At 37.8% G+C, this 17,292-nt stretch overlaps 1 protein-coding gene across 1 annotated transcript in view; it reads left to right on the top strand.

Moving 5' to 3' along the window:
- Positions 1–17,292, top strand: part of LOC115215711 (cytoplasmic phosphatidylinositol transfer protein 1) — a 71,235-nt gene that overhangs the window by 22,842 nt on the left and 31,101 nt on the right. Inside the window, exon 2 of the mRNA XM_029785003.2 lies at positions 15,484–15,632. Coding sequence (XP_029640863.1) covers positions 15,484–15,632 — 149 coding nt within the window. The remainder of the gene's footprint in view (positions 1–15,483; positions 15,633–17,292) is intronic.

Genomic DNA, 17,292 nt, shown 5'->3' with positions numbered 1-17,292 from the left:
ATGCTGGGGCACCACTTTGAAGTGTTTTTATTTGAATGAATTAACCCTAGAACTTTTTTTTTTTAGCTTGGTATTTATTCTGTCAGTCTCTTATGTGCTGAATCACTAAGTTTGTTTATGGAGGCATAAACAAACCAACACCGGTTGTCGAGTTGTGGTAGAACACATGCCAATAGGATAAGTACAAGGTTTTAAAAAGGAAGAACCAAGTTCAGGGGTTAATTTGTTTGACTAAAACCCTTCAATGCACTGCCCCAGCATGGCCACTGTTCAGTGACTGAAGCAATTAAGAGATCAGATATACGATGAGCTGCTTTCAGTTTTTGCTCATCAGATCCACTCAAGGTTTTGGGTCATCCTGGAGTTGTAGGAGAAGACACTTGTCCAAGATACCACTCACTGACATTCTTCAATATAAAATCAGCAAGTTTTTGAGAATTCTGAGACATCACTGGAAGAAATTTAGTTTCTCATTTGGAAGTTATTAAGATCAATTTCAATAGATATCCATGGCAACTGGAAATTATCTGGTAAAGTGTGTGTGTGTCCTCTAACCTCCTCTGTTACACAGTTAAGATGGCATTTCTGTTATTGAAACTCAACTTTACAAGTACCTGGAGGGGAAAGAGGAAGGAGAGTGTACCTTCAGTCATAATTACAATAAACACTTCACTATCGTTCTTACCTACTCTATCATCATCATCATCACAACCACCACCATCATCATTCTATTTGCATATAACTCAAGCTTTACTAACAATATCATGATCATCACTTGCACACAAACACGTACTTACACATTTGAAGATCACATGTATGTATTTCAGCCCCCTCCTATTTATCATAGTCCTCCAGGCAATAACGGAAGAATTTAAGACAGGATGCCCCTGGGAGCTCCTCTATGCTGATGACCTTGCTCTAATTGCTGAGTCACTATCAGAACTGGAGGAGAAGTTTCAGGTGTGGAAACAAGGATTAGAATCGAAGGGCCTTAGAATCAACCTAGCCAAAACCAAAGTCCTAATAAGTAGGAAGGTGGACCAACCACAAACGACTTCAGGTAGATGGCCCTGCTCGATCTGTAAAAAAGGTGTAGGTAGAAACTCTATAAGGTGCACCAAGTGTAAGCTATGGACACATAAGAGGTGCAGCAATGTCAAAGGTAGGCTAACTGGGAAGATAGTTTTCGTATGTGGCAGATGCTCAGGAGAAATAAACACTGGAAATGTGCAGAGACCAACTTCTACCACGTTCCAGGGAGACAAACTAGAAGTAGTTGATAGCTTCCGCTACCTAGGAGACCAAGTTAGTAGCGGGGGTGGGTGTGCTGAAAGTGTAACTGCTAGAGTAAGAATAGCCTGGGCAAAGTTTAGAGAGCTCTTACCCCTGCTGGTGACAAAAGGCCTCTCGCTCAGAGTAAAAGGCAGACTTTATGATGCATGTGTACGTACAGCCATGCTACATGGTAGTGAAACATGGGCCGTGACTGCTGAGGATATGCGTAAGCTCGCAAGAAATGAAGCCAGTATGCTCCGATGGATGTGTAATGTCAGTGTTCATAATCGTCAGAGTGTAAGTACCTTGAGAGAAAAGTTGAACCTAAGAAGCGTCGGTTGTGGTGTGCAAGAGAGACGGCTGCGCTGGTATGCTCATATGACGAGAATGGCTGAAGATAGTTGTGTGCAAAAGTGCTACACCCTAGCAGTTGAGGGAACCTGTGGAAGAGGTAGACCCAGGAAAACCTGGGACGAAGTGGTGAAGCACGACCTACGAAGTTTAGGTCTCACCAAGGAAATGACTAGAGACCGAGACCTATGGAAGTATGCTGTGCGTGAGAAGACCCGGCAAGACTAGTCAGGCCATAACCCGTGGCCCCTACCTGGGACGTAGTCAGGCCACCTGTGCATACCTTCCTTCTTGTGATACTTGTGAAGACCTGTTGAGGCAAGTGAAAATCAAACAAAATCAAACAAAATCAAAATAGATGAACATCAATGGAATTTGTATCTTTGTGGTACCAGTGCCGGTGGCACACAAGAAAACCATCCGAACGTGGCCGTAGCCAGTACCGCACCGACTGGCCTCCATGCTGTGGGCACGTAACAATCACCATCCAATCGTGGCCGATCGCCAGCCAAATCTGGCTCCTGTGTCGGTGGCACATAAAAAACACCATCCGAGCGTGGTCGTCTGCTAGCCTTGTCTGGCACCTGTGTCGGTGGCACATAAAAACACCATCCGAGCGTGGCCGTTCGCCAGCCTTGTCTGGCACCTGTGTCGGTGGCACATAAAAAAAAAAAAAAAAAAAAAAAAAAACACCATCCGAGCGTGGTCGTCTGGCACCTGTGTCGGTAGCACATAAAAACACCATCCGTGTGTGGCCGTTTGCCAGCCTCGTCTGGCACCTGTGTCGGTGGCACATAAAAACACCATCCGAGCGTGGTCGTCTGCTAGCCTTGTCTGGCACCTGTGTCGGTGGCACATAAAAACACCATCCGAGCGTGGCCGTTCGCCAGCTTCGTCTGGCACCTGTGTCGGTGGCACATAAAAACACCATCCGAGCGTGGCCGTTCGCCAGCCTTGTCTGGCACCTGTGTCGGTGGCACATAAAATCACCCACTACACTCTCGGAGTGGTTGGCGTTAGGAAGGGCATCCAGCTGTAGAAACACTGCCAGATCTGACTGGCCTGGTGCAGCCTTCGGGCTCCCCAGACCCCAGTTGAACCGTCCAACCCATGCTAGCATGGAAAACGGATGCTAAATGATGATGATGATACATACATACATACATATACACACTAGAGTGATCACATAAATGTGAAACAAGATGGAAAAATAGTACTCAAATACCAGAGATAGAGTAATATACTTTATTAAAAAGCAGCAAAAATAGCACAAAAACTGTTACTCAGAGTTTCCCATTCGTAGGACAGTTTTGTTTAGAATAGAACAGAAATAAGGTTATAAGCAAACATATACAATTAGTTTAATGGATACACATTTGAAAATGGTTTTGTTTCATTGGTCCTTTCAACTAACAGTCTTTACAATTACTGGTTGCATGCAATTTGGTATAAAATCATCTTAATATACATCATCATTATATTATAGACGGTTTGATATGTGCATATACTGCTAAATGTATATGTAATCCAATGTGAAAATTTTTTTTAAATGGACATAATTTTTAATGTATTAATTGATTAATATTTTACAAATAATTATTTTCCTGGGTATTTTGACTCTGTCCTTCTTTATAAGCTATTTTTGATTTAAGGTTTTCTTTGATTTTATAGTAAGATGATCTTATACCGAAATTTGTTCATTGCATGCAACTGGTTATTGTAAAGAGCGTTATTCGAAAGGACCAATTAAACAAAACCATTTTCAAATGTGCATCCATTCTAAACAAAACTGTCCAACAAACGAGAACGGGAAACTCTGAGTAACAGTTTTTGTGATATTTTTGCTACTTTTTAATAATGTCTATATATATATATATATATATGCTTGTATTTGTCTTTTGTTTTTTTGTAAATTCTCACTATATATATATATACAGACACACACATACATATTTTTGCTGGACTCTCTTGTCATAGACAACATATGAAGGTTCTGCAACATTTTGTTAAACAACCTGTGCAGGTAATTCATTTTTAGTGCTCAAATATTTGTGCTGCATGACCACTACCTCCATTAAATTGACCATATCTGTACAGGTACACAGTGTGCCACGTATCAGCTGTCAAAGTGATGTGTGTGTGTTGGTAGATAATAATTCTAATTTTGGTGCAAGGCCAACAATTTTGAGCTTGGTATGATTTGAATTCAGAATAGAAAGATCCAGAACAATACTTTCGAGTATTTTGTCCAATACTCTAATGATTCTGTTGTAGCAAAAAATAATAATGTGCCAGAATTAATCTGTGATATCTGCCTTTATCATCAGACTTGTTACCTTGTGGGGCAAGAGTTTATTAATTTATTTATATCTGATGTCATGACCATCCTGTAGATAATAATAATTGGAAGGTCATCTCTATGAATTGATAATAGCTGACTTTATGAAAAAATTCCTCAGGAGAGCATTCTGCATACTAATTGCAAATATGGTAGGGTATCACATATGACCTTCAAGTTGTAAAATTTTGATCAACTGAGAATGATACAAGTAATTAGTGCACTTAAAAACTCCCTCTAGAGAGGTTCAAGGTAGATAGCTGCCATGAGACCAGTTGATTGAAACTTTTGGACAGTATAGGCAATCCTACATTGCCTATAGAGGATCTCGTCTTCCCTCTATATAGGGATGGACATGTCTTTGTGGTTAAGAAGCTTGCTTTGCAACTACATAGTTTTGGGTTCAATTCCACTGCAGGACACATTAACCAACTGTCTTTTACTTTAGCCTTGGGCTGACCAACACCATATGGATGGGTTTAGTATACAGGAACTGTGTATACATGAATGTATACATGTGTGTGTATGCATATATATATATATATATAAATGTGTGTCTGTGTCAGTGTTTGTTCCCCACACAAACACAGTTTGACAACTGGTGTTGGTTTATTTATGTCCATGTAACTTTGCATTTTAACAAAAGAGACTGATAGAATGTGCTAAACTTTCAAAATAAATACTGGAGTTGATTTGTTTGGCTAAAACCCCAGCATGGCCACAGTCCATTGACTGAAACAAAAGTAGAACACACATATTTTGTTGTTGCTATTCAACTTGGTACTTTGTCAGTGTTTCCATGACATTCTAGAAAGTCCTAAATGCCAAACTGATAAAGAAGCTATTGTTAGTGAAGGATTTGGTGATTCTCTTCCTTTGTATTATGAAGATTACTGGTGAAAAGAAAGAAAGAAAAAAAATTATAGTGTTTTGTCTTTTAATTATTATTTTCAGCTTGACTGTAAACCTTTCACAGCAGTTTAATCTCACACTACTTTTAATGAAATTAACTGCCTTCAGAATAATTCTCCTCTACTTTCTTTTCCAAACCCCTTATCTCTCTCTCTCTGTCTGTTCGTCTCTCTCTCTGAGAGAAACACTCACTCTCTCTCTCTCTCTCACTCACACACACACACACAAACACACACACACATGTAATTAATTCCATTTCGAAACCTATCATCTTGTCTCTTTTGTTCCAGTAGCAATTATGTTAAGATTTTATATATTTATATATTTGTTTCTCTGTTTTTATTTTTCTTCTTGCATTGTATTGTTAGATTTCCTTGTAAAGCAGACAACTTTGACTGGAGATTAAAATATTACATGATCATTTCTTTTCTACTCTACATTTTCAATCATTCCTGACAACCCTCTCGGTTATTTTAATAACTCTCTCTCTCTATCTTTCCAACCTTCTCTCTTTCTAATTTCCTCCAGTTCTCTATCCTTCTCACCATCTCTCTTTATCATTCCCAATATCTGTCATTCTCACCATCTCTCTCTCTCACCACATCTCTCTCCATCATCCATTGCAGTTAACTTCTTGTAAAATATGTCGCCTCTTCGCCTGTAAAATCTTTAATTACTCTCACTCACCAATCTATAGATTACATGGAAATGAGAAGCTTTGATAAATTTACACATATTTATTATTATATTTACATATGTTATTTATTCAATCCAATTTTACATATCTTTATTTATTCTACTCAATTTATTTATATTATTTGTGGTATCCAATTTACTATTCTTTACGTTCAATTTGCATATATTATTCATTATTCTCAATCTTGCCATCTTAAGATGAAATCTTTCTGCAGTTCTCTCCTCAACCAGCTTTTTTCACCAAAGAAAGAAATCAAAAAACATATATTTTTTTACTTCCTCACCATCATCATCATCATTGTTTAACATTTGTTTCCTGTGTTAGCATGGGTTGGATGGCCAGAGCTCCAATGCCTATTTTTGGAATGGTTTTTCTATGGCTGGATGCCCATCCTGATGGCAACCACTTTACAGAATGTATTATGTGCTTTTGTGTGTGTGTGTGTGTGTGTATGTGTGACACCGGCACTAGAGAGGTCCCCAATTAACTTGCATGGCCCCATTCCCCACAGCTGAGTAAGAGTATAGTACTGAGACAGGTGAAAGTATGATTGAGGAACAGGAACAAGTGTCTTGCTGAAGAGGAGGTACCTGGATGAGGGCTCATGGGGGAAATGTTAACTTCTCTTGCTTACAAGAAAATAATTTATGTGTCTTCGTGGACATTTGGCCATTCATATTTACTGGTATTTGCTGTCATAGACTGTCTCTAGTTTCTGCAGATTTTACTGTTTTACTTTGATATATGTTTGTCTGGCTATAAATGGACAAATATGGCAGAATTAATACAAGCGAAGGCGCCTGGCCTAGTGGTGTTGCACTCATGATCACAAGATACTAGCTTTTTGATTCCTGGGTGGTGTGTTGTGTTCTCGAGTAATATACTTCATCTCACATTATTCCAGTCCACTCAGCTGTGAATGAGTGAACCTGTGATGGAATGGTACCCTGTTCAAGAGGAATGTTCTGTCTTCAGCCACTTGTATACCACAGAAACTGGGTAACCAGTTCTATGTGTCCTGGAACTTGAGACAGTAATTTATGATGATCTAATAAAACGTATTCCACCAGTTTTTGTTCTTCTTCAATATTTTAGTTCATTTGAATGCCATGAATTAGGAGCCATTCCACAGACCTAGCCCTACAACTTTATTCCTTTCCAATTCATTATTTTCCTGTTATTTCCATTCCATACTACACTGCACATCAATTTGTTCTCTGATGGCTCCAGTTGCCTGTCAGTTTTTCTATGATCAATGGTTGTTGGTTCCTCACTCAGCCTTTTTCCATTCCCTAAGAAAATGGTACTGCGAATGATTGTGCCCCACTCAACAACCCTTCTCAAAGTTTAATGTAACCAGTTCAGAGAATGTTAGAGAGACGAATCAAGACCCACTCATTCTGATTCAGGGCTTGATTGGTTATTTTAATTATTGACCCTGGAAAAATGAAAGGTAAAATAGACTTTGGCGGAATTTGGACATAGCGGGCACCAACATGGCTGTGGGTTTGAGAAGTTTGCTTCCTAAACACAAGTTTTAAATTTGGTCATTTTGTCCCTGCTCTGCATTTTCAGTCATTCCTGGCATCCTTCTGTGCCATTTTAAATAACTCTCTCTATCATTCCCAACTTCTTTCATTCTCTTTCTAATTTCCACCAGTTCTCTATCTTTCTCACCATCTCTCTCTATCATTCCCATCTCTCTCTTGTTTATTTTCTCGATTTGGTTGATGGAACTGAAAGAAGCCCATCACACATGTATGCCTGTGTTAATGTGTGTGAGCGTTTGTCCCCCCTTGTCTCATTATTGTGTAATAGTTGTAAACGAGCATCACCGCCATATAAGTGGTGTCCTTCATTTTCTGTCTTTTGGGAAAACATGTCTGGCTATGGGAAAATATTAGCTTGCTTGGAAACAGATGAAAATTGGCAACAGGAAGAGCCTTGGGCCATAGAAAATATCTGCCTCAATGAAGTCCATCTAACCCATACAAATATGGAAAAGTTGACATTAAAACGATGATGGTGATGATGATGTGTGCTGGGAGCCAGAACAAATTCTGCAAGACATTGTGTTTGGTTAGAATTCTGAAATCAAAATTTATAAAATGACAGTATTACCATAAAGACAGAGTCATTAATATCAGTTGAATTAATAAGATATTTAGTTCCAGCTGATGATGTTACTGGCTTTAACATTGCTCTGGTGTCACATAAAACAAGTGACTTCAAGTGAGACATTTCAAATGTTTCCCAGCATGACGCAATGGACACTCTGGAGTCTTTAATGTCATTCCCAGTTTGGTTTCTTCTGTTGGCCTGATCTGATGGATTCTTCAATATTGCATGAACTGCTGAAGAAAATATTTTATTCTAGAAAATTCCCATTTCAATTTAGACACACATTTTATCTATCATTTACCTACTTACTTATTTACTACTACTGCTACATTGAACTGGCTGAACTGTTAGCATGCTGGGCAAAACACTTAGTGGCATTTTGTTTGCCTTTACGTCCTGAGTTCAAATTCCACCAATGTCAGCTTTGCCTTTTATCCTATCAGGATCATTAAAATAGGTACCAGTTGAATACTGGGTGGATGTAATCAACTTACCCCCCCCCAATTACTAACCGTGTTGCAATATTTGAAATCATTATTATTATTTTAGACTAGCAGTATCGCCCGGCATTGCTCAGGTTTGTAAGGGAAATAACTATAAAGCACTTTTATAGAGATATAGCCAAAAAATAGCAAAAAAATGGAAAAAAATGATGGTAAATTTTTTTTGAGAGTAAAAAAAGGTGGAGTTGCGTCCCCTAGACAGTTTGCGGTTTGTGTTTCTGATTCTCGACCCCATGTTGAATTTATCGATTTTTTTCAGAACTGGGGGAACTTTTCAAAATTTTCGCTGCGTTAGTTTTGAATTATGACATTGGGCTATGTGTGTGTCAAGTTCCATCAGAATCGGTTGAAAGCCGTGGTCAGGGTGAGGGTACAAGCAAACAGACACACAGAAACACGCACAGACAAACTGCCGTTTATATATAGAGAGATATCTTTTGCATTGATAAAAATTACTATCATGAAGGTTGATGTTAACTCCAAGACAGCCTTCAATCAGTAGTCCTGTGATCTAAAACATTCCAGCCATGACCAGGTATTGTCTGTCTTGGATTACATCATCCAATGTCCTTTATTTTTTTTTTGTATTGTATGTGACTTGGGAGAAAATTTGACTGTTATTTTTAGGGAGTTGAATTACTCCCCCCCCCCACTCTATAGAAGCTCCTTTACTAGATTCTCTGCAGAGTGGTTTATCAATTTGTAGTCTCCTGGATAGGATGCCAATCCACTGGCAATAAACCAGATTATTGATACTCTTCTTCTGTATCAATTAATGGTACTCTTCTGCTGTATCAATTAATGGTACTCTTGATCAACAAAACTGCACCAAACAATTGCTGTTGATATGAATTCATAGAATATGAGCTGGTAGTTTAGCACTTTGACTACTATGTGGTTGCTAAATATGCTAGAAATAGAAGCTGAATTTCTCTCTAAAGTCATATTCTACTGTCTTAAAAATGGACACACTAGCTAATGTGGTCATCAACACCGATCTGAAAGAAAAATTATGAAGTAGAATGCTTATTATCATTGATTTGTTCAATCAGAGTTGAGCTTGGGTTAATCCTTTTGATACCAACCCACCAAGAGCAATCACCTCAAATTCTTCTCACAGCAGATTTGTTATTATTTTAGGCATTGATAGACTTGCTAAAGGGTCAAACTAAGTGACTTTTTGGTATTTAGTTATGGTTCTTTGCATTTTCAGTTTAAATTCCACCAAGATCAACTTTGTTTTTCATCCTTCCAAGATTATCACCATTCAATGTCCGTTTTTCCATGCTGGTATGGGTTGAACAGCTTCACAGGAGCTGGCAAGCCAGAGGACTGTGCCAAGAGTTCCATTGTCAGCTTTGTCATGGTTTCTACGGCTAGATGCCCTTCCTAATGCCAACCATTTTACAGTGGACTGGGTGTTTTTTTATGTGGCACCACCTCTGATGAGGTCACCAAGTAACTTGCAAGACAAAGACCCCCCCCCCGGCCTCAACCGAGATGGGGAGTTGTATTGAGTGGGGTGGCTTTGTGCCTGGTGATAAGTAAAACTATGATTGGAGGACAGAAGAAACAAATGTCTTGCTGTAGAAGAGATATATGGTTACCCTAGTCAGAGGGGGAGAAAGAGAGAGAGAGAGCTCTGTGAGGGCATAACTCTCAAGGTACAAGGGTGTGAATATAAATGGAATAGTAAAAGATTGCTTAAGGTGCATTAGCAAGTTGTTCGCAGAAGTGCAAAAGGGGCAGGTGGGAGGGAGAGGGGGAATGCAGTAAGAGGTGAAATATGGGTAGATAGGGTGAAACATGGGTAGATGGGTAAACAAGATAGCAATGATACACTTGGCAGGGAGAGGACTAGAGAGAGAGAATTATTCTCTTCCTCCAGATGTCTGACCTTGATTTTGTGTTAGAAAATAGTTCATTATCATTAATGTTAATTATTAGGGCAGTGAGCTGACAAACTCATTAGCATGTTGGACAAAATGCTTAGTGCTATGTATGCAAGCTCTTTACATCTGAGTTCACATTCTGCTGAGGTTAACCTTGCTATTCATCCTTTCTGGATTGATAAAATAAGTACCACTCAATGATGGGGTTATTTACATTGACCCACTAAAATTGCTGGCCTTGAGCCAAAATTTGAAATCATTATTCTTATATTTTGTGAAATGGTCAAGCTGCATTATTTCATTGTAAGTCTTACCTTTTGGTTTCTGATCATACCTTGGTTAACTTGGCCTTTTATCTTCACAGAATCAATAAAATAAAATCTCACTCAAGTAGTGGGAGTGATATAATTAACCATGCCCTTCTCTAAAATCTAAGGTTTTGTGCCAATATTAGACCTGCATATTATTTTGTTATGTTCATAGTGTCAAGAACATCAAAATTAAAAAAAGTTTGTCTTCTAAAAGCTGGGTTTTTGGCAAGTTTCTGTAATTTCTCATTATAATTCACACCATATTTCAAAGCAGACACAAGTTTGGCTTTGCTAGCTTTAAACACTTCCTTTGGATATTAAAAATAATTCTTCAAATTATTTGGTTTGTCAGGTTTTCTTTAAATGACACAAAAATGATCACAGACTATAATTATATGTAATTGGTCTGTGGAAGTGCCAAGTCTGTTTACCTCCAGTATATGGTGGTATGAATGGTGTGTCTCAGTGCAGTTTGTTAATTCATGGTTTTATAGTTATTCACTAGAGTGACTACACAACCAAACTTGGTCTGATCTGGTTTCAATTTGTATTTGTAACTTTTTCACTTTTCTTGTATTGAATAGACCTTTAGGAGAGAGGCATGGATACCACAAAATCTCACTCTGTTCACCTTTGAATATCTGCCTTCTCTAAGGTCTATATGAAAAAAAAGAAAACACAGCAAAATCAATATTCTAAGTCTTTAACACAATAATATAAAATTCAGTAACTGTACACAGAGCAAGTTGGTATCTTTCTCAACCACAACTCACACACAATAATCCATGGGATTAAATTGGGAGAATTAGGAGGCCAGGAATTAGGGTTGGTGAAGCCATAGAAATTCTTCAATGACCACTTCTGACTCTTTCCGGTATTGTGGCAAGGAACTAAATTCTCCTGTGTGTATGTGTGCCGCTTTGCATGATAGTTGTAAACAAGTGTGACTGTGATACAAGCAGTGTCATTCATCTCCAGTCTTTCATGAAAAGATGCCTCATCATCATCACCATCATCCTCATTTTAATGTCTGTTTTCCATGCTGGCATGGGTTGGGCAGTTTGATATGGAGCTGGCCAGCCAAAGAGTTGCTCAGGTTCCATGTCTGTTTTGGCATGGTTTCTATAATTGGATGCCCTTCCTAATGCCAACCACTTTACAGAGTGTGGACTGGGTGTTTTTCATGTGGCACCGGCATGAGGAAAATTTTAAGTTGCTTTGAAATAGGTTAGGGTTTGCAAGAGAAAGGGTATCTGCCTCGGTGAATTCTGTCTGACCCATGCAGGCAGAGAAAAGTCGATGTAAAACCATTGATAATGATGATGTACATGTATCTGTGGGATATTCAGCCATGTGCTTGCTAATCCAAGGAAGAGGTAATTCAGTCTAAACTACTGAATACTCATCATAGAAACTGATGGAGATCCATTGGAAATGTTGTGTGTGTTTGTGTGCATAGGTTTTCTTTTGTTACAGTAATAAGATGTTACCTAAACAACGATTCTTTCATTTTTAGATATGTTTGTGTGTGTGTGTGTGTGTGTATTGGTTATTAGTATAGAAATATTGATCAGATAATCTTGCCAAATCAGCTTTTAATCTAATGTCTTGGTTGTTCATTGGTACCTGTTGACTTATCAGGTGAATAAGATCATAAATGCTGCAACCACCACCACCACCACCATCACAACCTCCACTACCGCCATAATTATCGTTACCCTTGCAACCACCATCACTACTGTCAGAACTGCCACCACCACCATCACAGCTGTGACTGCCATCACCACCTCCATTACCACTCCATCCACCACTACTACCTTTCTCACCACAGTCCTGACTATTATTACATCCATCACTACCATGATTCTCCCATTTATTTACCCCATTAACATTCCCACCACAACTATTATGACATTATCATTACCATCAGCATCAGCATTTTTCACTTTCTTAAGGTGTTGCTTAGCCCTGGTCGGTCCTGATCAGTCTTCTGCTTGGGAAAGCAATGGGTTGACCAGACGGAGAATAACATTGAGCAAGTGGTCCTCCCTTTGGTTAGAGAGTTTCACCGTCTTTGTAACTTCTTCACCAAAGAATCAACTGAATGTTGTATGTTTGTAGATTGTTCGTCTCTGCAGCCATTTCTTCTCCTCCGTTTCAAAAGAAGACATTGTGATAAAATAGTGAACAAGATCAAAGTGGTTGCAGACCTCATCAAAGACTGAAATGTTTCTTAATTGAGCCAATTAATATAATTGGTGTAGACAGGCACAAACACACACACACCCATAGTTAGATGTATGACTGCTACTGGTTAATAACGTTTTTCCTATATAATAGGTGCAGCCATGGCTGTTCGGTTAAGAAGGTCACTTTGTAATCACATGGTTTCTGGTTCAGTCCCACTGTGCAGCACCTTGGGCAAGTGTCTTCTACTATTGTCCAGGCTGACCAATACCATGTGAGTGATTTTGGTTGATGGAATTTGTGTGGAAGCTCGTATATATATATATGTGTGTGTGTGTGTGTATCTCGTATATGTGTATGCATCTTGTATGTGTGTGTATCGTATATATATATATATATGTGTGTGTGTGTGTATCTCATATGTGTGTATCTCCTATATATGTGTGTGTGTGTGTGTGTGTATCTCGTATATATGTGTGTGTGTATCATGTGTATATGTGTGTATATACAGCTAGTGTTGATTTGTTTGCATTCTCACGACTTAGCAGTTCAGCGAAAGAATCAGTGGAATAAGTATTAGACTTAACCACCAGGCTTAAAAAGACGTAAATACTGGACTCTAAACAAACATGTAAAAGATGTGTATGTATACCCACACACACACACACATACATGCACACACACACACACGTTTTGTATGTGTGTTTGTATAGGAAATAGAAATAGTGAAGGATTAGACTCTGTGGAATATGTCAGTGATACATATCAATGTTATGCTTTCAACAAAACCCTTTTGATCCCTCTCCACTGTAGAATAAATAAATCCTTTCTTCAGAAGCAGTTTAGGGTTGGTGACAGGAAGAGCATCTGGTTGTAAAGTCCTGCTTCAGAGAACCTGCTGTCCAGACCCATGCCAGCAAAATAGACATTGGGTTAGTGACGGAAGCATAAATACAATATCAGGAATAAAATAACTGAATGGACTTCATTTGTAAATATTGTTTTCATTTATTGCTTTAAATCTAACACATAATTACTGTTAATGAGAGTGTTAATTAACAATTCTAGGGTAGGTTTAAACCTGAGTTAAGATAACATTAGTTATAGGATTACTGAGGTAAATCTAGATCAGAGATAATCTACTGTGTCACCAACTACATGATTGGCAATTAATTTGTAGATCTGAGGCAAGACATCAACTGTATCTGCTCTCAGCTCCAATTATAAGAGAATTTTAACTTCATTTTGATGTACTTTTGTTGTGATATATTCATAATAGGTAAAAACATGGCTGCGTAGTTAAGAAGTTTGCTTCCTAAGCATGTGGGTTTAGGTTCACTCCTGTTGTGATACCTTCAACAAATGTCTTCTGCTGTAACCCCAGACCAACCAGAATATCATAACAATGAGATTTATATATTCTATATATTGTAGCAGTGATACATCTATCTCTCCATCCATCTATCTATACGTATATATGCATGTGTGTGTGTGTGTGTGTATATATATATATATATATCAAAATAAGCAACAAGGATATTCATCTGAATCTAAATTTTTGCTATATATATATGTGTGTGTGTGTGTGTGTGTGTGTATAGTAACAATAACAATAATCCTTGGATGGAATTTATAAACATTTTAATGCATTGCTATGTGCATTTCCACAAACCACGTCTCTTAAGATCACAGTCCATATTCCTCGGATGGTTATAGTGCAGTCCTTAGTATCCATGGAGATCAGGTTGATTGTCTTCATGGATTCATTTCTTTAGGTGATATGTACGTGTGTGTGTATGTATATATATATATATATATGTGTGTGTGTGTATATATATATGTGGGTGTGTGTGTGTATATATATATATGTGGGTGTGTGTATATATATATATATATATATGTATGTATGTGTGTATGTATGTATGTGTGTATGTATGTATGTGTGTATGTGTGTGTGTGTATATGTATGTGTGTGTGTATATGTATGGGTGTGTGTGTATATATATGTATATATATATATATATATGTATGTGTATATACATGTGTGTGCATGTTTGTGTATATATATATGTATGTGTATATACATGTGTGTGCATGTTTGTGTATATATATATGTATGTGTATATACATGTGTGTGCATGTTTGTGTATATGTATGTGTATATACATGTGTGTGCATGTTTGTGTATATATATATATGTATGTGTATATACATGTGTGTGCATGTTTGTGTATGTATATATGTCTGTGTTTTGAAAAAGTTAAAAGTTTTCACGTGAGTAAATTTATGTTAAAGAACAAAAAGAAAAATACTCTGAGAACATTATCATTGAAAAAAAGAAGAAAGTAATAACATTTGTCAGAATGTGCTACTGGTTTCTATTGTTTAAACGATGATTTAGTCATGCTGAAATGAAAGTGTAAAATAAAATATATGAAATTAATCTTTCATGATATCGATTGCAGAAGTTCAGTTTTCTTACATAAATAGCATGAAGCTGAAATTTCGTTTCCTTCTTATTGTGACTGGATCATAGTAGTAGTATTAGCAGGAGTGTTCAACTAGTAGTAGTTATAGTAGTGGTAACTTCAGCAAAAATTGGAGCAGAGTTGGCTGTAGTTGTTCTTTTTCTGCCATAGGTATTTAGAAGTGGTTGGTATTTAGTTATAAATATGCTCTTTGATTTTGTTGCGTAATTGCTAAATTGATATAGGGAGGAAAATCAAATGATATAGAAAGAAAAATTCACACATCCCTTGAGTGAGTGGGAGTGCATTTGAGGGAAAGGTTGTGGCTTCATGCCAGGTGTTGAAGGGCAAGCACTGGTGAGAGTACCTGGGTAGAAGATAAAGGTGGTGGTAACATTCATGATTAATTTCTGTTTTGTTTGTTTCAGTACAAGATTGGCCAACTGTACATGATAGCCAAACACAGCCATGAGCAAAGCGAAAGTGGCGAAGGTGTTGAAGTGGTCAAGAATGAGCCCTGCGAACATCCAGTTCATGGTAATGGTCAATATACAGAGAAACGGATACATCTGTCCAGGTAAATCATCTGCAACTTATTTAATCATCATTTTAATGTCCACCTTTCCATGCTTTCTTCAGGCAAACATAATTTGTTGAGGTAGATTTCCTATGGCTGAGGGCCACTAATCCCCACCTCTTTCTGAGTAAGGTTATATTGTCTTCTCTAGTCCTTTGAACATGAACAGCACAATGGATGGACATGATTACAAATGAATGACACTTCTTGGATGATGTTAATATTTGTGTATAACCAGCACCCAATTGCAGGACAGGGAGAGACTCTCTTACACACACATAGGTTTTTAATAATCCTGTGACTCAACTCCACTTAACTTGTAACTAAATCAGAAGCCAAAATTAAATTCCTTAGCAGTTCCATAAATCTTTTTCAGTGTAACCCTCTAAGTCCCACTGATCTCTCTAATCCTTTATATTTCACAAGCTTTGTTAATCTCGTTAATATCAATTTAATCCATTAAATATCATTCAATGCTGTTTCCATGTAGCTTTATTAATTGGAGGATGTGGGAAGTACCCATGTCTTTTGTATGACCTGTCCTAGATATCACCATGACCTCTATGAGCAAGTGTCTTCTGTTATAGCCTCAGCCGACCAAAGCATTGGGAGTGGATTTAGTTGATAGAAACTGAAAGATGCCCATCGTATATATATATATATATATATATATATATATATATATGTGTGTGGTGTGTGTCTGTGTTTGTCCCCCCCACCATTGCTTGACAACCAATGTTGGTGTGCTTACGTCCCCTGTAACGTCCCCTGTAAGTTTCATGGGTACAAAGGACATGTCCATCTCGTCTAGCATCTGATGAGATGGATGGGAGTCACACTGCTGTAAAAAATGTGTTGAATGTTGCTTTCTTTTGTTTGTTCACTCTCTCTCTCTCTCTCTCACATACACACACAAACACAGAGGGCTTCTTTTATTTTCCATCTACCAAATCCACTCAGAAAGGTTTTGGTTGGGTTGGGACTATGGAAGACATTTGATCAAATTGCTGTAAGTTAGGATTGAACCCAAATCCATATGAGTGGTAAGTGAACTTCTTAACCACACAGCCATTTTTGCATCTATATTTAACTTTCATAATTAGATTCCTTAAGGAGGCAAACTGGCAGAAGAATTTTTGCTTCAGAAAAAATGCTTTACTGTATTCATTTCAGCTCTTTACATTCTGAGTTCAAATCCTGCTGAGGTCATTTTTGCATTTTCTATCTCCAGGATTAATTAACCCATAAAGCGCTGGGATTTGCACTTACATAGCATGGACTACTGAGCACATTTTATGAAAATGAGACTACCATGCACACATAAAAAACAAAAAATAGTTAAAATATCTTCTTAGTATATAATGGCAGCAAGTTTTATGTCATCTGAAAAGTCATTAGTTGAACTATTTGTCCTCTTGCGTTCTGGGGGATATCGGAGCATTTGAGTGACATTAGACTTCAACAAATGCCCATAGTGTAAGTACATCTATCTGGGCCATGATCGTGTGTCTGATGTCCATGATCATGGCCTGTTGCGCTTTGTGTTAAATACAGCACCAGTGAAGTACTGAAGTCAATGACTAATCTTGTCTCCTTCTAACTAAATCAGAAGCCAAAATTAAATTCCTTAGCAGTTCCATAAATCTTTTTCAGTGTAACC

This window comes from Octopus sinensis, linkage group LG9, assembly GCF_006345805.1.
Source record: "Octopus sinensis linkage group LG9, ASM634580v1, whole genome shotgun sequence".
Classification (NCBI taxonomy): Eukaryota; Metazoa; Mollusca; class Cephalopoda; order Octopoda; family Octopodidae; genus Octopus; species Octopus sinensis.
Note: the sequence above shows the minus strand (reverse complement) of the source record. Positions and strands in the feature narration are given on the sequence as shown.